General features: G+C 44.2%; 1 protein-coding gene across 2 annotated transcripts in view; it reads right to left on the bottom strand.

Moving 5' to 3' along the window:
- Positions 1-25298, bottom strand: part of DNAH3 (dynein axonemal heavy chain 3) — a 225107-nt gene that overhangs the window by 102122 nt on the left and 97687 nt on the right. For both annotated transcript variants that reach the window (XM_055233091.2, XM_055233092.1), the window contains exons 25-35: positions 20696-20897; positions 18492-18584; positions 16320-16430; positions 12650-12764; positions 9875-10073; positions 8109-8217; positions 7769-7882; positions 6264-6440; positions 4105-4196; positions 1216-1435; positions 174-308 (exon numbers count right to left, since the gene is read on the bottom strand). In XM_055233091.2, the coding sequence (XP_055089066.1) occupies positions 174-308; positions 1216-1435; positions 4105-4196; positions 6264-6440; positions 7769-7882; positions 8109-8217; positions 9875-10073; positions 12650-12764; positions 16320-16430; positions 18492-18584; positions 20696-20897 (1567 nt within the window). The remainder of the gene's footprint in view (positions 1-173; positions 309-1215; positions 1436-4104; positions 4197-6263; positions 6441-7768; positions 7883-8108; positions 8218-9874; positions 10074-12649; positions 12765-16319; positions 16431-18491; positions 18585-20695; positions 20898-25298) is intronic.

Genomic DNA, 25298 nt, shown 5'->3' with positions numbered 1-25298 from the left:
AGTAGCTAGGACTACAGGCATGGGCCATTATGCCCAGCTAATGTTTTACTTGCATTTCTACACAGGCACCTCTGATTGCTGCCACTTCAGTTCCAATCTCCTATAAGTCTTTACTGTTTGCTGACTTCAGCAAACAGTAAAACAGGCACATTTATATGGGTTAAGGAACCAACCTGGATAATTTTCCCTATAAACCAAGGTACTGGCTGGAGTTTCATCTTTTTGATGTTATCATTCAGCACTTTCAGAAAAACTTCATAGTCTGGCTTTGGAAGAACAACTCCAGGAAATAAATCGGATATAATTCCCTGTTAAAAAGAATTTAAAAGAAAGTAGAAAGGATAAAGTATCAGATATGTGACCTCAACATTTTCCTAAAATGAGATGTATCAACAACAGAGATCTTTGAAAAATTCCAGATCTCATTCTTCTTGCACCAAAACTTGTCTAAAACTACAAATGAAAACACTTTATAAAACCATTTCTGGCCAGGCACAGTGGCTCATGCTTGTAATCCCAGCACTTTGGGTGACCAAGATGGGTGGATCACCTGAGTTCAGGAGTTCGAGACCAGCCTGGCCAACATAGCGAAAACCCGTCTCTATTAAAAATACAAAAATTAGCTGGCCATGGTGGCACGTGCCTGTAATCCCAGCTATTCAGGAGGCTAAGGCAGGAGAATCACTCGAACTCAGGAGGCAGAGGTTGCAATGAGTCCAGATCGTGCCACCGCACTCCAGCCTGGGCAACAGAACAAAACTCCGTCTCAAAAAGCAAAACAAAACAAAAAAACTACATAATTTCTCTCCCAAATAATTTTAAAAGTCAGCAAATATTTAATAAGTCTGGATTATCTTTCAGTCATTGTACTAGGAATGAACAAGATAGTCATGACTTCTGTCTTTATGAAGCTCAGAGCCTGGCAAGTAAGATTAAATTAATTACAAAAGGAAACTAATTAAATTGGATAAAAACACTTATGTATACCCAAGAGCAAATATTATCCTTTCAGTGAAAACATTTTTATTAAAAATCAGGCAGAGATGTTTGCTATTATTTAACATTTGCAGGGAGGGTATCAGGTGGCAGAGATGCTGGCCAAAGAATAGAAGATGTCAGGAGATGGAAGAGGATATGGGGAAGGCACCAAACACAACATTTCATCTTCCAACATCGAGCCTTGGTCCTCGGCCAAGGTCCCGAACCACTACATACCTGGAACAGAGGCACATCTTGCGCTAAGAACTTGGCCAGGTTGACATCAAGCAATGCCCGGAGAAGCAGGACACTTTCATTCTCCTCTGGATACTTGAGCTTCAGGTTTCCTGCGGCAGTAAGCACAGACTTGACAGCGCGCATGCCGTAGTCATAGTGATGCTGAGAGGACAGTTGTTCCGAGCACAGGCGGTAGGTCGCGACGATCTTCTGGGCAAGACTAGAAGGGCAAAGACATGTATGCGGACACCCAGAGAGGACCACGTCCTGCCCAGCGGACATTCCCAGTATCCTTGTCCTTGCCCCGTCAGCAACCAGGTCTGCCCATGGACTTGACGAAGAAGCCCTATCTTTTAAGGATCTTTTAATAGAGTTACCATAATGAGGTATGGAAGCATGAATAAAAGCAAGTGCACATATATGTATAACATGTATGGTATATGAAATGATATGTTTTTGGCTAGGTGCAGTGGCTCATGCCTATGATCCCAGCACTTTGGGAGGCTGAAGCAGGAGGATTGCTTGAAGCCAGGAGTCCAAGGCCAGCTTGAGCAATATAGCGAGGCTCTGTCTCTACAGAAAAATTAAAAAATGAGCTGGGCATGGTAGCATGGCACGTGTCATCCCAGCTACTCAGAAGGCTAAGGGTGGGAGGACCTCTTGAGCCAAGGAGTTCAAGGCTGCAGTGAGCTGTGATTCCATCACTACACTCCAGCCTGAGTGACAGAGTGAGACTTTGTCTTTACAAAAATAAAAATTAAATTAAAATAAAAGAAATTGTATGGTGAGGCTGGTGTCGAACTCCTGACCTCAAGTGATCCGCCCACCTCAACCTCCCAAAGTGAGGGGATTACAGGTGTGAGCCACCATGCCAGGAAGAAATTGTATGTTTTATACCTCTGTATGTATATATGAATGTATGCACACACACATACACACACACAAGTTAGGGAAGAATACATCAAACTATTAGTGATATTAATCCCTGGAAAGTGGAACTATGGATTACTGAGGTAAGGTTACTCACTTTTTTCATTTCTGTCGCATTATAATTTTTCAATGTCCATTTTACTTTTAAAATTTAAGAAGCCCAATGCAAAATGTAATACACTCAGCCCACAACACACAGATGCTTACGTGCACTGCATACTTAATGCACACACTTACTGCAGTGCACATAAGTGTACATGTGTTGTGTGTCAAATATATTAAATTTTGAATTGGGTTTCTTATTCTTTCTGGACACACGAGTGGACCACATTTCCCAGCCTGCCATGCAGTCAGGGGAGGCCACATGCTACTGAGTTCCAGCCAGTGCAATGTGAATGATAGTGACTGACGTATGTCACTTGCAGGGCAGGCCCATGAAAACCTCCTCCATGAGAGCCTTTGTGCCATTCATGGGCTGTAGCCATGAACTATAAGTAACCTGGGTAACCATGGTAACTATAAGTAACCATGAACTATAAGTAACCATCCCTTGGGGGAGAAGTGCCCTTGATCACAAGCACCCACTTTGGATTTTCAGACGAGATTGACTGCGTTCAGTGTGGTATGGCCGTAGACTCATTTTGGATTTTCAGCAAGTGAAAAATAAACTTTGTTATGCTAAGCCATTGAGATTCAGGGGTCAGCGTTACCGTAACTAATATAATTATGCACTTTTCTCTCAAGGAGATCCTCTTTACAGAACTGATTTTCTTTAGAAACAAAGACTTTGTGTTGTTCACCAGCATCCAGCACAGGGCTGGGCATAAGGTTGGTGACTTAATAAAGGTTTGCTAATTAAATAAATAAATGAATTCAGTGAGCAAATCAATGCAATCCTAGTTACTATAGAAAACAAATGAGTTAAATGTCATATGACTGAGGCAGCCTCTTGGCCTAGGAAGGGTGACATTTTATTGAGAATTTCTGTAGCCCCTTGGATTATAAACAAAGACACCCAGGCCATAAAGACATTCATTGTAACAGAAAGTCAATTGACGTGATAAAATTTGGAATAGATCAATACAAGCCATTTTGCAATGATTATTCATAATTCTTGGTGCATGTGTTATATGTATGTGTGTACACACACACGTACACACATGAAGACACTGATCCGTGTATAAATGTGTGTCTTAGAAAACTGGACAATACTTGAATGAGAGATAACCTAGTTAATTGGAGGCAATAAATGTTATATTAATAATTTTTCCTCTTCAATTCTGGAATAATTGCATATGTTTTATAGTGTTGTTTTTTTCTTTTTCTTTTTTTTTTTTTTTTTTGGGACAGGGTCTCACTCCATCACCCAGGCTGGAGTGCAGTGGTGAGATCTTGGCTCACGGCAGCCTCCGCCTCCACAGTTCAAGCGGTTCTCCTCCCTCAACCTCCCGAGTAGCTGGGATGACAGGTGTGCACCACCAAGCCCAGCTAATTTTTGGATTTTTTGGTAGAGATGGGGTTTCCCCGTGTTGGCCAGGCTGGTCTCAAACTCTTGGCCTTAAGCGATCCCCCACCTTGGCCTGCCAAAGTGCTAGGATTACAGACGTGAGCCACCACACCCGGCCTTATACTATTTGCTGCCTTAAGCCATTTAGTAATGTGGGTATGGATGTGTTAGAGTGAGGGGTGGGGAAGATATGAGTAGCTACTCTCTTTAATAGAGCTCAGGTGTATGTAAAGAGACAGCAGGGCCCTGCCCTGGGAATCTGGGCCATTTCCCCGTCAGAAATGGGGCAAGACCAAGGCCAGGGCTGTGTGCTCTCAGACCACCTAGTAAGCAGAAGCAAGTTTCTCAAGCTTCTCTCTTTTCTTCCAACAGGCAAACCACCTTGAATCCACCACGCAAAAAGCCACTATTTAAAGTCCTTTAGAATGCACTGGAAAATCCATGTAACATACCTTCTGGAGTCCAGAAACCCCATGGAGTAGAGGGAGATTTCTCCAATGAGGGCGTAATCTGGGACCATCATGGCCACTGTCCGGAACAAGGCCTGGAAAAGAAACAACAAATCAGAATCAGAATACGTGCAGTGAATACTGAGGGAAAGCACATCCACAGAAGCAAAGGGAAGTAGCATGGTCATTCAGGCCACTCCAGTGACAATCAAGGCAAGAAGGACTGGGGTACAAGTGAGTGCAGATGGACCATCCTCAGTGGGCCAATGCATGGCTCAACCAACCTCCCCACTGGCCCTGTGTGGGTACATGTTGTTACTTACATTGGGTCCCTCAATGGCTCTGTGGAAAGCCCTAGGTGCTGATACACCTCATTTTCCTATGCCAAATGAGGACACCTCATAGCATCACTCAACTGTTGGAGCTTTCCAGTGTTCAACATGGATATCAGAAGTCATTTAGGAATGCAGAACCAATATGCATCAGAAGAATCCTGAAGTTGGACAGATCTTCTTTTTTTTTTTGAGACAGTCTCTGTCACCCAGGTGGAGGGCAGTGGCACGATATCGGCTCACTGCAACCTCCGCCTCCCAGGTTCAAGCGATTCTCGTGCCTCAGCCTCTCAAGTACCTGGGGATTACAGGTGCCCAACACCAGGCCCGGCTACTTTTTGTATCTCTAGTAGAGATGGAGTTTCATCATGTTAGCCAGGCTGGTCTTGAACTCCTGACCTCAGATGATCCAACTGCTTCAGCCTCCCAAAGTGTTGGGATTAAGGTGTGAGCCACCATGCCCAGCCAGACAGATCTTGATTTGAGTTCTTGTTTTGCTACCGACTAGCATGGGCAAGTTATACAACCCTTGTAGACCTCTATTCTTTCATCTCAAAACAGACTAACTTTACCCTCTTCATAGAGTTATCATGAGAATAAATGATAGAATGCAACTGAAGTGCTTACAAGAGTATGTGGCACATAGTAAGTGTTCAGTATGCACCAGCTATTGCATCATTATCTTAGATCTTAGAGGAGAAGTAACTTGTCTGAGTCACCCAGTTAGTTAGAACTAGAGCCAGGGCTAGAATCCAGGCTTCCTGACACCATGCCCGGGTGCTTTCTACTATACCATGGCATCGTGAAAGCTGCTTGTGATGATCTAATATGGCTGTTGGCTGGGATGGATGCAGGGAGTGCTTACAAATACTGGGCAGTAAAAAATGAAAAATGTGGCTGGGACTGGTGGCTCACACCTATAATCCCAGTACTTTGGGAGACCAAGGCAGGTGGATTGCCTGAGGTCAGGAGTTCGAGACCAGCTGGCCAAAATGGTGAAACTTTATCTCTACTAAAAATACAAAAATTAGCTGGGCATGGTGGTGCATGGCCGTAGTCCCAGCTACTCAGGAAGCTGAGGCAGGAGAATCACTTGAACCCAGGAGGCGGAGGTGGCAGTGAGCCAAGATCATGCCACTGCATTCCAGCCTGGGGTACAGAATGAGATTCCATCTCAAAAAAAAAAAAAAGAGAGAAATGTGGATCCAAATTCTACCTTGGCCTTCACTGGCCTATGTTGACCTAGATGGGAGGAGCCACTTGAAGCATCTCTCTGACTCTTTTCTCAGAGAGAAGTGGTCCATCTGAATAAGACTCCAAGGCACCAATCAGAATGCATTAGTAGCAGGGGGTAGACCATGTCCTAAAGTCAGTGGATATGGGTGTAGCTGGGTCTCTCCTATCGCTTCCACCCAAGGGGATGGAGGAATAAATTTACCCCCAGGTAGGTACCTCCAGAGGTTTCTTTTCTTTCGCTTTGTTTTTTTTTTTGAGATGGAGTTTCACTCTTGTCTCCTAGGCTGAGTGCAATGGCGTGATCTCCGGTCACTGCAACCTCCGCCTCCCACATTCAAGTGATTCTTCTGCCTTAGCCTCCTGAGTAGCTGAGTGGGATTACAGGCACATGCCACCATGCCCAGCTAATTTTTGTATTTTTAGTAGAGATGGGGTTTCACCACATTGGCCAGGCTGATCTCGAGCTCCTGACCTAGGTGATTTGCCCACCTTGGTCTCCCAAAGTGCTGAGATTATAGGCGTGAGCCGCCGCACCCGGCCCAGAGGTTTCTATTCTAAAAAGCACACCCCACATGTATATCTGCTGGCACTTACCTTGAGGTTGTCGGGCAGTTCAGCCCTGCCAGCATACCCGGGGTTCATGGTGATGAACACAGCGCAGGTTGGGTTCAGAGAGAGCTCAGTGCCTTCAAAGATGAATGTCTTTAGCTTCCGAATGATGGCTTGTTGGATGCTGAGGATCTGCTGAGCAACCACAGACAGCACTTCCACCTGGGGTGAGAATGCCCAGGTGATATGAGCACCTGCTTCTGTCTGTCAACCACCCTACTCTACCGGAGTCCTCCCATGCAGCAAAGAAAGAACCCAATCACCCGAAAACCACATCTGCACATTCAAAATTAGGAGCATGATTTGGGGTTTTATTAAGAAAAAAGAATATAGGTTTGTGCATGTGTGCGTGTGCGTGTGTGTTAATAGTTTCCATAGTACTTTATCTTTGTTTCAACACGTAGCATAGTACTTGACACACAGTAGGTATTCTGTGTTTATTGGTTCAAAGATCAGGGATTTTTATATTTCCTGATCTTCACTCATCATCCAAACAGAATTATACACTCTTTTGTGATGCATCTTTTGTACTTCTACTATAGACTTTTATCATGTTGGTATTTGTTTCATTAAATTTTTTATTTCCCTTTACTAGATTGTAACAGTCTAGACAGCAAGACCTTTTTTTTTTTTTTTGAGACAGAGTTTCACTCCCAGCCTGGAGTGCAATGGTGAGATCTCGGCTCACTGCAACCTCCGCCTCCCAGGTTCAAGCCATTCTCCTGCTTCAGCCTCCCGAGTAGCTGGGACTACAGGCGCTCACCACCATGCCCGGCTAATTTTTATATTTTTAGTAGAGACAGGGTTTCACCATGTTGGCCAGGCTGGTCTTGAACTCCTGACCTCAGATGATCCACCCGCCCTGGCCTCCCAAAGTGCTGAGACAACAGGTGTGAGCCACCGTGCTCGGCCAAGACCTTTTTTTTTTTTTTTTTGAGACAAAGTCTCACTCTCACCCAGGCTGGAATGCAGTGGCGGCATCAAAGCTCACTTCAGCCTTGAACTCCTGGGCTCAAGCAATCCTCCTGCCTCAGCCTCCTGAATAGCTGAGGCTATTTTATTTTTGTAAAGACAGGGTCTCAACTGTGTTGCACAGGCTGGTCTCAGACTCCTGGGCTCAAGTGATCCTCCCACCTTGGCCTCCCAAAGTGTCAGGATTACAGGTGTGAGCCTCTGTGCGTGGCTATACAACCATTTCATGCTCATCTCTGTAGCATGAACTTACGCAGAATATCTGATGTATAGTATTTGCTCAGTAGCTACTATGGGCAAGTGAATGAATTAATATGATGGGGAGATGGGGATATGTGTATAAAACATGCATCTATCTCCTTGGGAGTCCTTTTGTTTAGCTCACTGAGTACATGCTTTGGAGGTTCTCGTGTCTGCCATACAAGAGACATAAGGCCCTGTTATTAAGGAGTGCAGAGCCAAGAAAAAGGCCCCTCCATGCGCAGCTTCTTTGTTCTGCAGCCTAGAGGCAGAGTTACCTCGATCCTGTTGAACTCATCAAAGCACGCCCATGCTCCAGCCTGTGCCAGCCCCTTGAAGAACTTCCCCATAGCTTTGTAATCCAAACCATCGGAGCAGTTGAAGACCACACACTAGAAAGAGGGAGGATGTGGGTATCATTCAGGGTGGATTCCATCCCACCTGAATTACCCTGCACCATTCAACAGTGGTGGGCTCCTCTCTCCTTGCTCTGCTTGAAGGAGCTGGGGCCCATGTTGCCTGTTAATGCTAAACCATCTTAAAGTTCATGCCTACTTCTCAAGTAGGAGTGCAGAGAGGGCCTGGAAGAGAGGGAGGGGATAGATAGCATTTCCTTACCTGCTTAGCCAAGGCTTTGGCCAAATCTTTGGTGGTTTCTGTCTTGCCAGTCCCAGCTGGACCCTCTGGAGCACCCCCAAGGTTCAGCTTCAAAGCTCCCATCAGTGTCCTATGGGGAAGAAAATAGGACTTCAGTGCTTGAGGTCTAAGACACAGGAAAGAAACCGGCTTTTTATTTATTTTGACTCATACAAATATTTAGGTTAGTGCAAAAGTGATTGCAGTTTTTGCCATTGAAAGTAATGCTAAAAGCCACAATGAATTTTGCACCAACCAAATAGTTAAAAATTTTCCCGATTATATGAGCAATACAACATCACTGTAAAAATTTCTACTTTACTCAGCATTGTAACCTCAGAGCCCAGCACAGTGCCCAGCACATGAGTGGCACCCATGAATATTTGAATGAATAAATGAATACATGCATACATATATAAATGAATCCAATAAAAGTGAAAATACTCATAAACTCCACATTCCAAAGATCACCAGTGCTAATGGAGTGGTTAAAATATATTTCTCCAACTAGATTATGAATTCTTTTTTTTCTTTTGAGACAGGTTCTCATTCTGTCACCTTGGCTGGAGTGCAGAGGCATGGTCACAGCTCACTGCAGCCTTGACCTCCTGGGCCCAAGTGATACTCCCATCTCAGCCTCCCAACTAGCTGGGACTTACAGGCACACACCACCACACCCAGGTAATTTTCATATTTTTTGTAGAGATGGAATTTTGCCATGTTGCCCAAGCGGGCTGGTCTCAAACTTCTGGGATCAAGTGATCCACTCACCTTGGCCTCCCAAAGTGCTGAGATTACAGGCGTGAGCCACCATGCCCAGCTAGATTATGAATTCTTAAATTCAGGAATCATATTTGATTCCATTTCGTAACCTCAGTAAATTAATACAGCTCCTGGCATGTAATAGGTGCAAGATAAATGTTAGAAACGAATGATGTAATAACTGTGGTTCCATGGCCCTTGGTATGAGTCTCTACGTTTTCATTTAGCACTCTATCTTGTAATCATTTGAATATGTCTCTCCCGACCCCCCAGTTAGATTTAGGGTTTCTTGAGGTCATGCATGGTGCACAGGAAACCTCGAAAAATGGTTGTTGAATAATGAGTGGAATAAATAAATGAATGAAGAGCAAAAATTATAGACCATAAAAAACAAGTGGTTGAGGATTTTGAAGGGAGAAAATACTCCCAAGTATTAGTTTTACAATCTAAAAAACTCCCACTGTAAGGAAATATATAAAAGCAAAGAACATCTAAACATCACAAAACTGACAAGTTCACAAAATCCCGATCTCAAAGGCTGAGTTCCACAGAAAATGTCAGAGTACTTTGCTGAGCACAGAATGGCCAGCTTTTTTCATGAGACTGGCTGGCAGAGCATAGAGACCTCTTGGCTACGTTCTTGACCTCACTTCTTATCTATCTTATGGCCATAGGATCTCCAGGCACCATCTTGATTCCTGCCATTGGAGAGCCCTCTACGTTAAGTCCTAAGTCATGTTCACGGACGTGAACCAATATTCCACTTGTTGGTTCAAATATATTGATTTGCACTAGAATTCCTACTGGGTTCTCATTTCTAGCCTGAAGACCTAGTTTGCATGCCCATCTTTGGGACTACGGAGAACCTAATAATCTGAAGTGTGAAGGGTAAAGGTAACCCAAGACGTCCCTAACTTTCCTCCCCAGAGTCTTCTTCCCCTGGAGTTCTCCATTCACCCCTCAGATCTAGGAGCTCCAGAGTGTACCTGTAGCAGCGGTCGGTGAGGGGTGTGATCACCAGCCGGGGGGAGTTTCCCAGGTACTCATAGCCATACAAGGCTTCTGTGCTGATAATCTGCACCTGCACATCCTTGGCCACCCAGTAGTAGCGCAGCTGTGAGATCCATTGGAAATCATTCAGATCAGAGACCCTGTCCTCAGATAACTTGGCCACCACGTCGCGGGCTGTTGGGACACAGATGCAGAAACATGCACACAGAGCCATCACAACTCTCCATTTTTATAAGCTCCTCAGTTAGAAGTGGATGTTATCAAGGTCCCCCATTCTCCAAACTATTTTATTTTATTTTACTTATTTTTTGAGATGGAGTCTCGCTCTGTCCCCCACTCTGGAGTGCAATGGCACGATCTTGGCTCATTGCAACCTCTGCCTCCCGGGTTCAAGCGATTCTCCTGCCTCAGCCTCCCAAATAGCTGGGATTATAGGCGCACGCCACCACACCTGGCTAATTTTTGTATCTTTAGTAGAGATGGGGTTTCAACATGTTGGCCAGGCTGGTCTCCAACTTCTGACCTCAAGTGATCCACCTGCCTCAGCCTCCCAAAGTGCTGAGATTACAGGCGTGAGCCACTGTGCCCAGCCCAAACAATTTTAGATTTCACAAGCCTCCTTGCCCACCCCCAGCCTGCAGGCAGCAATATCTGTTAGAAGCTGGTCTTTGCTTTCTCCCAAAGCCAGGCAGAGAATCTGCTGCACTATCTTCTCTCAGACAGCACAGCAGAGCTATTAAAGGTGGTGCTCTGAAATCAGACTGCCTGGGTTCAATTTCTGGTTCCACCACGACCTAGCTATGTGACTTTGGGTAAGTTCCTCGACCTCTCTGTTCTTCAGTTGTGTAATCTGTAAAATAGGGATAACATAGTACCTACATTATAGGGTTATCATGAGGATTAAATGAATATATATGTACCTACGTACATATCTACATCTAGACACAATAGAGAGAGAAAGAGAGTTGACCTTGGCATAGGAAAATGTTATACAGGTATTAACTACTGTTATCCCCAAATTCTTGGAAGTCTGAGCCAGAGGGCTTTGCAATGCATAGTGACTCCAAATTCCATCCTATTTCCAATATAACCCTTTTGGTCCTGTTTCAGGCCCCTAGGATATCCTAGGAGAATGCAATCAGCATGGCCTTATATAGCAGGGGAAGGAAGCCCGAGAATCCATGGTTAGATGTATCCTTTCCATCTGGGGGCCTGAGAAACCAGCTGGGAGATACATTTCTAGCTTTTCTTTTTTCTCTCATGGGACTGTAAGCCCTGATTTAATTTTATCCGAGTGACAAGGGCCTTGAAGTTGAAAAGTGGATCTAGGCTGATGAGAATCATTCATTATGTTTTTGGTAACTCAGGTGGAGAGCTATGGTGATCTCAGAGCTAGTACAGCAGACTCAAAATTAGGACCTCAGAAACGTCACTTTTCAAAGGGTTGCTTCCATTGAGCCTTTCTTTCCTCTCTGTGACAGAGTCTTCTTTATTACAGTGAAATCAAAAACCCTGCAGGGAAGAGTCCTTGAAGATTATATCCACAGCTTTTTCTTCCTTCCCAAGGAATTTAATTCCCCTCCTGGCTCTTGGGGGAATGTATAGGGGAACAACCTGATACGTTCTCCCAAGGAAGAGGGTATAGGGCAGGAGTATGGTATGCCTGAGGGATCCAAGAAGAAAGCAAATTTCAAGGGTTTGAGTTGCGGATGCCTTCACTATACAGTGTGTGTATGTGCACTTGCATGTGTGTGTGTGTGTGTATGTGCAATTGTGTGCATGTGTGCATACATGCATGCTTGTGTTTGTGGACCCAACCACACTGGGGTACCCTGGGCAGTATAACCACATCTGCACCAATTATTCTTAACAGCCGAGTATGTGGCCGTGTGAAGAGCACATTTTCCCTTCTCTCTCCCTGATGTTATGCTGGTCTACCTAATGAAATCAGATTGAAGTGAGCATTAACCTGAGGGGAATGAGATGCCATGAAATGCCAGTAGGAAGCTGGGTGTGTGAGCAAGAGACTCTGTTCCCAAGCAACCAGCCTGGTCCAGCCCTAGTTTCCTTGGTGATGGAGTGAGGGTGTGGGGGTGGTTTGTTTTATATAAAGACTCCAGTTTTTCCTCCTCGTCGTCGTCCTCCTCCTCCTCCTCCTCTTCCTCCTCCTCTTCTTTTTAAAGGAGGAGCTGGAAGGCATCCTCTCTCACCACCCACTACTTGCAACATTGCCCATTTCCAGTCCCTTAGGCTTGGAAGCAGACAGACATAGGCGATTCTGTTGCTTACTATTATAGCTGTATGCCTCTCAGCAAGTTAGTTACCTCTCTAAGCCCCAGGTTCTGAATCTGTGAAATATCCATGAAAATTAGATAATGTATGTCAACCACTTAGCACAAAGCCTGGCACCTAGCAAGCATTCAAAAATATTAGCTACGGCTAGCCGAGGAAATGATTCCACATTGGTGAAGCTCAGAAATGACTTTGGCCGTCATTGTCTCAGTACAAGCCCTGCTTGGAGGGTCCCTGGAAATCAGGTTGGGGATGGGAGAGGAAATACAGGTGGAGAGATGCAGAGCCCTTTGGCGCTGGCTTCTCTCCTTCCTCTCCCATCTTACTCTCAGTTGGAGAAAGCTCTCCCTAATGAGGAAGGAAACCCTGAATTATTCCATCCAGGAGAACTGAGATGAGCAAGACTAGACTGCTTCTCCTGGACAGTCAGTAATGGCAGGGGAAGCCCCCTGGCTTACCGTGGACATCGATGACCGTGAGGGCCCCGAGAGTGAGTCGAGCTCCACTGCTCAGCTTCCCTCGCACCAGCTGGACAATCTGTGCAATCTGATCATTGCTCTTTTTCAGAAAATCCTGGCAGGGGCAGAGGAGGGGACAACTGGTTACATCTGACTTTCCTCTGGCAATCCCCATGTCAAGAAATGGTATCATGGTCCACCGGATGGCTCAAGCCAGACCCCTGGGTGTCATCCCTCAAGTCCACCTTTTCCCTACCCCAGTCCTTAATCTCTGAATGAATTCCTAATGCATTATGCTGAAAGAGGCAAGATTTGGAAGGTTTCATACTGCATGATTTTATTTTTATAGTATTGTGGAAAAGGCAAAATTACAGGAGTGAGCAGAAAATACCTTGGTAGTTACTGGAGGCTTGGAGTAGAGAATGCAACTGACTACAAAGGGCCTGAGGACATTTTTTTGGGGTGGTGTGGAACTGTCCTATATATTGATTGTGATGGCCTACACAAATGCATGTGTTTATCAAAACTGAGAACTGTATGCTAAAAAAGGTGAATTTCACTGTATATACCATAAATCAGAATTAGCCTCCCAAACTGGAAACTTTTTCACATTAAAGAGACAAAGGAGCTATAAAAACAAAATGCAACATGTAATCCTAGATTGCATCCTGGACCAGAAAAAAAAAAAAAGACAGTAGGGCAATTGGCTAACTTTATTTATTTATTTATTTATTTATTTGAGACAGAGCCTGACTCAGCCTCCCAAATAGCTAGGACTACAGGTGTGCACCACCACACCCAGTTAATCTTTGTATTTTTAGTAGAGATGGGGTTTCGCCATGTTGGCCAGGCTGGTCTCGAACTCCTGACCTCAAGTGATTCGCCCACCTTGGCCTCCCAAAGGCTGGGAATACAGGCATGAGCCACCACGCCTGGCCTGTCATCTCTTTTTCAAGATGACAAAATTTAAATTAGCCATTTTAGAAAGGTCTATAAGTTAGAGAATAAAATCGTATCAATGTTGATTTCCTGATTTGGATAACTGTCCTATGGTTGTCTAAGATGTTAATATATGAGGAATCTGGATGAAAGATATATGGAAATTCTTTGTATTACATTTTCAGCGTTATTTGTAAGTTTCATGTTATTTCAAATTAAAGAGGCAAAAAATAAAATAAAAAGAAAACTTAAAAAGGAAAAAAAGTAAGACCACCCTAGGTTAAAATCCTACTTTCCCTACTTTCTAGCTATGTGGCTCTGGGCAAATGATTTTAAGCTTCTGAGACTCAGTCTCCTGGTGCGTGTCAAATGCAGATTTTTTTTTTTTTTTTTTTTTTTTTTTTTTTTGAGATGGGGTCTTGCTCTGTCACCTAGGCAGAAGTGCACAGGCACAAACGTGGCTCACCGAAACCTCGACCTCCTGAGCTCAAGCAATCCTCCCACCTCAGCTGCCTGAATAGCTGGGACCACAGGCATGCACCATCACTCCTGGCTAACTATTTGTAGAGATCAGGTCTCACTGTGTTGCCCAGGCTGGTCTTGAACTCCTGGCCTCAAGCAATCCTCCCACCTTGGCCTCCCAAACTATTGGGATTACAGGCATGAGCCACCGTATCCTGCCCTAAATCTAGATGATTATAGCTGCCTCTTCAAGCTGTGTTGAGGATTAAATGAGGTAGTGTATGTGGTGTTGGGGCTTCTCCCCACATCTCTCCTAACCACACCCATTCCTCAGCTATTCTAGACCAAAGTGTCTTCCTGCTGGAATACACCATGCTGTTCATCTTCAGGCTTTTGCATACTCCAGGTCTCCTCTCTGGAACACTCTCCCTCCTATTTTCTGCTCAGCTAATCCCTACTTATATTTCAGGTCTCCTCTTAGGCACCACTTTTCTGGGAAATCTTCCCCAATCCTAACTTCCCTCCCCTCACTCTCTTACTCTTTCCTTCCTTCTATTTTCCTCCTTTCCTTCCTTCCTTCTTTTTTCCTCCCTTCCTTCCTCCCTCCCTCTCTCCCTTCCTTTCTTCCTTCCTTCCTTAAACCCTCCCTCCTTCCCTGCCTCCCTCCCTTCTCATACTTACTGGATGTGTGTTCTTTCCTTATCACAGTTCTATAAAAGAGCCTTTTTCTCTCCCCCACTAGACTATAAATCCATGAGGACAGGGACTATGTCTGTCTCATTCACATCTAATTACCTTTGTTAGCAGCAGTACCAGCACAGAGAAGATGCCAAACCAATATTTGTTAAATGAATAATAAATGGTTGGAGGGAGGGAGGGATGATTATTCTGTGTCAACACCTGCTTCCTTTAGGATACGGAGGCACATCACACAGCATGCATGCACACCAGGGCCTGGGTGTATGATGGGAAACGTTCTCCCTAACTATGGGTGGGAAAACTGGGGCACATGAATCCACCTCTATCACAAAAAGTCAGAGATACCATCACAAAAGTCAGAGGATTTTAGAGTTTCTAAAGTTTGAAATGATGGCAGTTTGCATGTGTGCAGTGCAATATGTCTATTAGGATTTATCAATACGGAATCTGTATAAGTTTAAACACTGGCCAAATATTAATGTTCTAATTTCAATTTATACAGCAAAATATAGGAAATTAAAACATATTCTAATCCACAGCCAATCCTCTAAGAGGAGTAACAGGAGGTCTGGTGAGATATTCATGGAGAATTAGACCATGGAAGAAAGGATGAGTATGAAGTTTTCATTCATCCATTTAACAAATATTTGGTCAGGCACGGTGGCACCCAGCACTTTGGGAGGCTGAGGCAAGGAGGATTGCTTGAGGTCAGGAGTTCAAGACCATCCTGGCCAACACAGTGAGACCCCGTCTCTAGTTTAAAAAATAGAAAAAATTTAAAAACAAACAAACAAATCCCCAAATATTTATTGAGCATCTACTCTGTGCTGGGCACTGTGTTAACCCCTGGAAACATAATAGTGAGCAGAGCAGACATAGCTTCTTCCCTGTAGGGTTTACAGCCTCGTGTCTAAGTACTGAATCATTTACTGGCATCTCATTTAACCCTCCCACAATATTATGATGTGGTGTGACAATTCCTTGCATGTTACAGACAAGGAGATTGAGAGTCGGGTTAAGTTGCTCATGGTCACACAGCTAACAAGAGACAGTGTCAGGATTTGAACTCAAGTCCATCCAGGTCTTAACTGTCAAGCATTGGCATCAATTGGCTGGGAATACGTGTATTTGGATCTGAGGATAAACAGATGCTTGAGTACACTTGGTCTCTAAAGAAAGCTGAAGGAAGGACAGGAGGTGGATTCATTCGGGAGGGAGCAGGGGTGATGAGAAGGAGGCCCCTTGGCTTAGGAAGAATACAGGAGGTCTTCCTTTGTAGAAATTCTGCCAGGTTGGCGCCCAGAAGCCAAGGGTATAAGACTTAGACTCCTGCAGTCCAGAATTTCTGTCTGGAAAGGACTATGAGAGGTCTTGTACCATAGAATTGCAGGACAGCTCAAATCCCAAATTCTCCATCCCACTGTCCTCATGGGAACCCTGATGTCTGCGATGCTATGAGCCCAAATGATTTTTGTTTAGACAACAAAACATGGCTACTCTAATTATACATCATTCAAGTCCTAATTGATGCTTGGATCTCTTCTGTAAGCTTCACAGCAAGTTCACTTACCGGTAAGGTGTTTTCCCCCAGGGCTTGGGACACCTCCTGGGTCCAAAAGATGGAGGAGACACAGATAACCACCTGTCCAGGCCACTGTAAGACCCAGTGATTTCGAGGGACCTGGAAAAGTGCAGTGGGCATATTGTAGGATCAGTTCATGTGTGGTTTAAACTGAGTTTACAAAAACATGCCCCAATCACCTCACCACCACAACGAAAACAAAATCTTCCCCATCCTCAGACGCTACAAAGCTTGACACCTCTGGAATTACTGATTTATGTCTTCCTTTCTGAGTTTTATGAAAAAGAAAAAAAAACCACCAATCAGCTCATCAACTTTGCATTTTTTCCATGCTCCCATTCATCAAATTTTTCCGTAGTTATAATCAAGGTGATGTTCACAGAGTCCTCATAACTACTGTTTTTTAATGGCTACATAATATTGCAGTGCTCAGTCACAATTTTCTTAGCTGTTTCTCCACCCCACAATTTTTTCCCTCAAGCTACAGATCAGGAGTGGGCAAACTACGTATATAAATTTTTTCATAAATAAAATTGTATTGAAATACAGCCGCAGCATACAAAAGAATGAGTTCATGTCCTTTGCGGGGACGTGGAGGAAGCTGGAAACCGTCATTCTCAGCAAACTAACACAGGAACAGAAAACCAAACACCGCATGTTCTCACTCATAAGTGGGAGTTGAACAACGAGAACACATGGGCACAAGGAGGGGAACATCACACATCGGGGCCTGTCAGGAGGTGGGGGGCAAGGAGAGGGAAAGCGTTAGGACAAATACCTAATGCATGCGGGGCTTAAAACCTAGATGATGGGTTGATAGGTGCAGCAAACCACCATGGCACATGTATACCTGTGTAACAGACCTGCACGTTCTGCACATGCATCCCAGAACTTAAAGTAAAATAAAATAAAATTTAAAAAAAGAAATATAGCCACGCCCATCATTTAAATATTGTCTGATGCTCTTGTGCTACAAGGGCAAAGCTACAGTGCCCATTTACTATACATACGTATCTTATTATGTTGTATACCTTAAATATACGCAATAAAATTTATTTAAAAAAATAGTTGCATTGGGAATGTGGCCTGCAGAGTTGAAAATATTTACTATCTGGCTCTTTACAGAAAAAGTTTGATCTGAGGATAAAACTTGATAGATTTGATTTGGATGAAATAATTTCATACCAGTAACTGCTTTTCTTTAATTTTTTATTCAGAGCATGTCATAGGAAAAGGGATTGGTCTTTCATTTTACAATGCAAATATTATGTCAAGGGACAGCAGGGTCAGTCCCCAGGACTTTAGTGTGAGGGTGTTGAGTATTGCTTTGTTCTGTGGGTGCTGGGAATAAGAAAGTAAGAAAGTTAGAGTCAGTCAGCCGGGCACAGTGGCTCATGCCTGTAATCCCAGCACTTTGGGAGACCGAGGCAGGTGGATCATTTGAGGTCAGGAGTTCGAGACCAGCCTGGCCAACATGGTGAAACCACATCTCTACGAAAAATACAAAAATTAGCTAGGTGTGGTGGTGATTGCCTGTAGTCCCAGCTACTTGGGAGGCTGAGGCAGGAGAATCGCTTGAACCCAGGAAGCAGAGGTTGCAGTGAGCCAAGATCGTACCAATGCATTCCAGCCCTGGGAGACAGAGTGAGACTCCATCTCAAAAAAAAAAAAAAAAAAAAAAAAGAAAAAAGAAAGAGAGCTAGAGTCGCTCAACGTGAACGTGACTACAGGCTGGGTACCAAGTTATTCTGATAGGTTCTTTTGTTTTAAGCCTTATGTCATACCTGTTTCCCTTTAAGCTTTGGGAACATAATGAGTTATGCCATTCAGGGCATCTGTAAGGTAAATGAATTATTAATTGGAAGGGACTCTAAATAGACCTTGTGCCATTAATCCCATTTGACAAAAACGACTGGTCCGTGGCAACCAGAAGGTTCCAGCTAACCCTATTCTCTTGCATCACCTGCTTCTAACTGCCAACATTTCACCAGGAATAGGTTCATTGCCCCAGGGTTCACAGGTAAAGGAAAGAGAGGTGCAGAGGGACAAGTTTTGGTAGAAGGCAGAGGGTCCAACCGAACTACTGATACATGAACCTTCTCCCCAATGTTCTTTTTAGTGCACTAGTGTCCTGGCATGTGTACCCCGATTCTTGTTTACCTTGACATATTCTTCAATCCCGAGTCCAATGACTTCTCGCATACTGGCCAGCATCATCTGCTCCACCTGCTGGAGCCACTTTTCCACCATGCCCTATGGAGCAAGACAGACAGAGAGAGGATGCAACAGTCAACCAAAGCCCAGAGGGAGGGAGAGTGGGCAGAACACAGCTTTCTCTCTGGACATGGCTGGAGGGATGCCAAAGGCTTGGCACCTTTTCAAGTCAATATTCTCTCTTTTCCCATTCTTTTTTTTTTTTCTTTGACACGGAGTCTCGCTCTGTCACCAGGCTGAAGTGCAGTGTCACGATCTTGGCTCACTGCAACCTCCGACTCCCTGGTTCAAGCGATTCTCCTGCCTCAGCCTCCTGAGTAGCTGGGATTACAGGCGTGCATCACCACTGCGGCTGATGAATTTTGTATTTTTAGTAGAGACGGGGTTTCACCATGTTGGCCAGGATGGTCTTGACCTCCCGACCTCGTGATCTGCCCACCTCGGCCTCCAAAGTGCTGGGATTACAGGTGTGAACCACTGTGCCTGGTCTCTTTTTTTTTTTTAAAGAGAGAGACAGGGCCTTGCTCTGTCATCCAGACTGGAGTGCGGTGGCGCGATCCTGGCTCACTGCAGCCTTGAACTCCTGGGCCCAAGTGACTCTCCTGACTCAGCCTCCTGAGTAACTGGGACTACAGGCACATGCCACCATGCCCGGCTAACTTTCAAATTTTTCTGTAGAGCCATGGTCTATGTTGCCCAGGCTGGTCTTGATTTCCTGGCCTCAAGAGATCCTCCTGCCTCAGCCTCCCAAAGTGCTGGGATTACAGGTGTGAGCCATGGCACCTGGCCCTGGCCCCAGCCAATATTCCAATATTCTTTATCTGCTTTACACTTATGTTGTATATTCTCAGAAGCGTATGCCTTCTAAAGGGGCAATAGGCCTTTTTTGTTTATTTTGTTTTTGTATTTTTTTTTGTTTTTGAGACGGAGTTTCACTCTTGTTACCCAAGGCTGGAGTGCAATGGTGTGATCTCGGCTCATTGCAACTTCCGCCTCCCGGGTTCAAGCGATTCTCCTGCCTCAGCCTCCCAAGTCGCTGGGATTACAGAGTGTGCCACTACACCCAGTGTTTTAGTAGAGACAGGGTTTTGCCATGTTGGCCAGGCTGGTCTCAAACTCCTGACCTTAGGTGATCCACCCGCCTCGGCCTCCCAAAGTGCTGGGATTACAGGTGTGAGCCACTGCGCCTGGCCCATTTTTAATATGCATTACTTTCTTGTCATTTTCTGAAACAGACAACTTCTCAGAAGGCAAATGAAACATTGTTGTCAGTTCATAAAATAAATTGCATCTTTTAAATGAACAGCTCTGATTCATGCATTATTCCAGTGGGTCTCAAACTTTGCTGTTCCTTGAAATCACTTGGAGATCTTTTAAAAATACTGATGACTGACTCCCACCCCTAGACTTCCTGATTTAATTGGTATGAGATGCAACCTGGTCATTTGGATTTTGATTAAAGCTCCATAGGGAAATTCAAATATGCAGCAAATTATTTAGTGTTAGGATTTCAGGTAACTGTAGCTGTTGACTTCAGGTGCTTGTAAGCTAGCTGGTGTCTGCATTGGTAATGTGACTCCTGGTTGCTGCAGTTTATGTGTGTGGGTGGCAAAAACAGTCAACAAAGCAAGGCTAAGCTTGCTTGTCTATTTCCACTTGAGGGTGCTGTCACTGAGCAGAAATGGAAGTAATTTATACTTTACTCATTATATAAGGACATATGTATGAAAACCTGAGTTAAGTAGCATTATAGCTCTCATTGATTCTATGATGTTTTATTGATCTTTAAAATGAGTGCCCCAGGAAGCTACCTGTCTAACTGAATCACTTTCAGCTGAACTCTGCACATGGCAATCTAAACAGCATCAGCTGATTGGATCTGATTCCTGCAATTGACTCCACATCGAGTTGGGTTAAAATCCACAAATTTAATATGTCATGTGGATTGCAGTGGAATCCCCATCTTAGAGATGGGTACACTGAGACTCAGAAAGATTGAGTAACTTCCCCAAATCTTCAGTCGTTACATCGTGGAACCCAAGTGTTCCATACCCCAGGCAGTCTGGTGCTTAGTCCCAGTGCTTAGCCAATACGCTCTCTGATTTACTGTGTTATGGAGGAAAGAACCAAAAATGGGTAAGAGGAGTTACCTTGGCATTAGCTGGGTAGATTTTCTGTATGAACGGAACAGTTTCTTTTTCCGAGCTGATCATGCCCACAATTTCCAGATTGTCTGTAAACTCAAGCTTGGCTATTCCTTCAAAGCACTTCTTCAAGTGCGGCTGCACTCGGAGAGGGTCCTTTGTCTCAGACAAGATTTCCAGCAGCTCATCATTTGATAGGAAGAAGAACCTATTTCAAAGCAAAGAAAGATGGTAACTGGAACCTCTTCCAAGAACTTTTTCTAGCAAGGTGATACTCTCTGACAGGTAGTCCGCACCTATGTGAATACCAGCTATGTTCTGCGGTCTTCACAAAGGCCCACTCTCTTTTATCACTTTTCATCTGGGGCATGGAAGATGGAGTTTTGCTTTTCTTAAGAGATGAGGTCTTGCCATATTGCCCAGGCTAGACTTGAACTCCTGGGCTCAAGCAATCCTCTCTCCTCAGCCTCCTGAGTAGCTGGGATTACTGGCATGAGACATTACCCCCAGGTTGGAGATGGTTTTGACTCTGAGATACCACACTTGATCTTAGTCAAAAGACCAAGAAGCGATGGTTTTGAGTCTGATAACAAGAGAAAGAATAAAAGCTGACATATGTGGGTTTAATAGGGCTGGGGGGTAGGTGCTATCAGTTGAAAGGAGCCCGGATAGAACAGCAATTCTCAACTCGGCTGCACTTTAGAATCACCTGGGGAGCTTATACAAAATTCCAGAGCCACAGTTCCACTGTCCAGAGATTCTAATAGAATTGATCTGGGGGTGCAGCTGATGAAATTTGTATTTTTTAAAATTTCAGGTCATTCTAATGTGCAGCCAGTGTTGAGAACCACTGGGTAGGGGCAGGAGAAAGAGACTTCCTTGTCTTTCCTTCTCTCCGTCCGTGCAATAACATTGTATAGGCATGATACAATAAAGCAAATGTTAATAATGAGCCTATTTACATGCAAAGGCCTCCACCATCTTTCATTTTATCTTATTTTCTTTTGAGGCAGGGTCTCGCTCTGTCACCCGGGCTGGGGTGCAATGGTGCAACCATAGCTCACTACAGCCTTGGCCTCCAGGGCTCAAGCAATTCTCCTGCCTCAGCCTCCCCAGTAGCTGGGACTACTAGTGCACGCCACCATGTCCGGCTAATTTTTGTATACTTTGTAGAGACGGGGTCTTGCCATGTTGCCCAGGCTAGTCTGGAACTCCTGGGCTCAAGTGATCCATCCACCTTACCTCCCAAAGTGCTGGGCCGATAAGCGTGAGCCACTGCACTCAGCCTTCTACTGTCTTTTAAATTAGGGATAATAAGACAATTTCATCTCTTGTTCAGGTCTAAAAGCAGCAACAACAAACCTTCAGAAAATGTCCAGTGTTCAAACCTGTACTGTGACCATCAGGCTGAAAGTTCTATGATGGAGGGATTGTGTGATTATGGTCTTTACCAAATATGGTGGATTACAAAAATGGCCACGATATTTACAGTTCCTCTCATCAAGGGGTGGAGTCTGTTTTCACATTTCTCAAACTTGAGCTGGCTCTGTGTCTTCCTTTGGCTAATAGAATGTAAGTGAACATGAGTCTGTGCAGGTTCTAAGCCTAGGCATCAAGAGGCCATGATGCTTTCACTCTTGCTGCTCTTAGGAACCCTGTGACCACCACCATATAAATAAACCCAGGCTAGTCTTCTACAGGATAAAAGATATGTGGCCCAACTACCTTTTGTCCAGCCAGTAGGAAGCCAATGACCAGACAAGCAATTAAGGATGCTGACTGATGGCTGACTGCAGTCATGAGTGAGCCCCAGTGAGGCCAGAAGAACCACCCAGCCAAGCCCAGCTCTATCTTCCAACATAGAGAATTGTAAGCTAAATACATGATTGTTGTTTCACACTTCTAACTTTTGGGGTTGTTATTCAGCACAGCAAAGGAATACACTGTATCTATAGTGTTGAGTAAGTAGAAAGAGTAATAATTATTTGTTGCTGATCAACTAACCAACATCCAATGAGATGTCAATTTCTCCCACTCCCAAGTGAAATTCAAATGGGTGATCTCTACGGATATACACTCCCTCTATCTCCATCATGTGCTATAATGAATAAGGCTCAATGGCCATAAGAGTAACAATAATACACTTGTATAATTTAAAATTAAAATCTTTTTTTAGCAATGTGTATTTTCAAGATGAAATTAAATTATGTGGTTATCAAAAACATTCTCAAAGTGTTTGCTGAGAGTGTTTAATTTTATTTCATAAAAATGCATAAAGAAATATTGAGGTGTGTGTGTATGTGTGTGTTTAACTTAGGAAAAAAATGTGGCTCAGAGAGGTCAAATGGCTGAATATCTTAACCAGACTTTCTGGGTATCAATTCTAGCTTGATCATTTTACCAGTCTTGTATCTTTGGGCAAATCATTATTTTCTCATTTATAAAACAGGGACAATAATAATGTTCCCAAACCCATAAGAGTATTACAAAGATTAAATTAGTTAATATGTGTAAAGCACTTAAGCAGGGTCCTGGTGTAAGGTAAATGCTATTATTAGTGCTATTATTCATTTTTTTTTTTTTTTTTTGAGAGTCTCGCTCTGTCACCCAGGCTCGAGTGCAGTGGTGCCATCTCGGCTCACCACAATCTCTGCCTCCCGGGTTCAAGCAATTCTCCTGCCTCAGCCTCCCAAATAGCTGGGATTACAGGCACTCACCACCACGCCCAGCTAATTTTTGTATTTTCAGTAGAGACAGGGTTTCATCATGTTGGCCAGGCTGGTCTCGAACTCCCAGCCTCACGTGATCTGCCCGCTTCGGCCTCCCAAAGTGCTGGGATTACAGGCAGGAGCCACCGCACCCGGTCTATTATTCATATTTTAATTAGGAATAACAGGAGTGGGTCTAGAACTAGAAGCCCAAACCTCAGGTGTTTCTCCTGAGTTTAATCTCTTCCCAAGCCTTATGCTTCCAAACCAGGGTTCCTTCCACTATAATGTGCTGTCCAATACAAAAGCTATTAGCCACATGTGGCTATTTGCATTAAAAAGTAATATTAACTAAGTTAAAAATAGGCTTCCTCAGTCACCTCGGCCACATATAAAGTGCTCAGTGGCCACTGGCGGCTAAGGCCTACTGTACTGGACAATAGGGACAAAGAACATTCCTATCATTGCAGAAAGTTCATTGGATAATGCTGAATTGAATAAATACCAAAGATACTTCTGAGTTTCTTTATTTATTTATTTATTTATTTATTTGAGACGGAGTCTTGCTCTGTCACCCAGACTGGAGTACAGTGGTATGATCTTGGCTCACTGCAACCTCCGCCTCCCAGGTTCAAGCAATTCTCCTGCCTTAGCCTCCCAAGTAGATGGGATTACAGGTGCCCCCCCACCACCACACCTGGTTAATTTTTGTATTTTTAGTAGAGGTGGGGTTTCACCATGTTGGCCAGGCTGGTCTTGAACTCCTGACCTCGGGTGATCCGCCCCCTCAGCCTCCCAAAGTGCTGGGATTACAGGCATAAGCCACCATGCTCAGTCATACTTCTGAGTTTCTAACAAATCACTTTTTTTTTTTTTTTTGGTAAACAGCAGGGAACTAACTTTGTCTCCATATAAAGAAACACTAAAATTTGTGTTTCTTAAAGGTAAATTAGGATCAAACATCTTAATTGGGGTCAAATGACATGGAGTGACCATCAATGGTGAACTAGTCATGGATAGATTATCAGGAATGTCAGGAGTGAGAACTCACCTTTCCAAAACTAACCTTCTCCTTTTTTTTTATTTTGAGACAGGGTCTGATTCTGTTGCCCAGGCTGGAGTGCACTGGCGCAATCTTGGCTCACTGCAACCTCTGCCTCCCAGGCTCAAGCGATCCTCCTACCTCAGCCTCCAGAGTAGCTGGGACCATGGGCAAACACCACCACGCTGGCTTATTTTTTGTATTTTGTTGTAGAGGTGGAATTTCCCCATCTTGTCCAGGCTGGTCTCAAATTCCTGAGCTCAATCAATCCTCCCACCTTGGCCTCCCAAAATGTTGGGATTATAGTCATGAGCCACCATGCCCGGCCTGGAACTAACCTAAAACTCCCTTGACTTTTATGCAGAAGATTGGTTCTTGTGAGGAAAAAAAAAAGAGTCAAATATGTATAAGCATACCTATCAGAAACTACAAAATTTGATGGTATAAAAAAATTGACTGATGCTTCTTAAACATATAGTCTAGGTGCTAAATGTTTTCACATGTGTTAGTTCATTAATGTGTACAACAAATACATGAAGTAGGAGCCATTCTTTTTTTTTTTTTTGAGACGGAGTCTTGCTCTGTCGCCCAGGCTGGAGTGCAGTGGCACAATCTCGGCTCACTGCAAGCTCCACCTCCCGGGTTCACGCCATTCTCCTGCCTCCGCCTCTCCGAGTAGCTAGGACTACAGGCACCTGCCACCATGCCTGGCTAATTTTTTGTATTTTTAGTAGAGACGGGGTTTCACTGTGGTCTCGATCTCCTGACCTTGTGATCCGCCTGCCTTGGCCTCCCAAAGTGCTGGGATTACAAGCGTGAGCCACTGCGCCCAGCCAGGAGCCATTATTATATCCCAAAT

This window comes from Symphalangus syndactylus, chromosome 11 (assembly GCF_028878055.3).
Source record: "Symphalangus syndactylus isolate Jambi chromosome 11, NHGRI_mSymSyn1-v2.1_pri, whole genome shotgun sequence".
Classification (NCBI taxonomy): domain Eukaryota; kingdom Metazoa; phylum Chordata; class Mammalia; order Primates; family Hylobatidae; genus Symphalangus; species Symphalangus syndactylus.
Note: the sequence above shows the minus strand (reverse complement) of the source record. Positions and strands in the feature narration are given on the sequence as shown.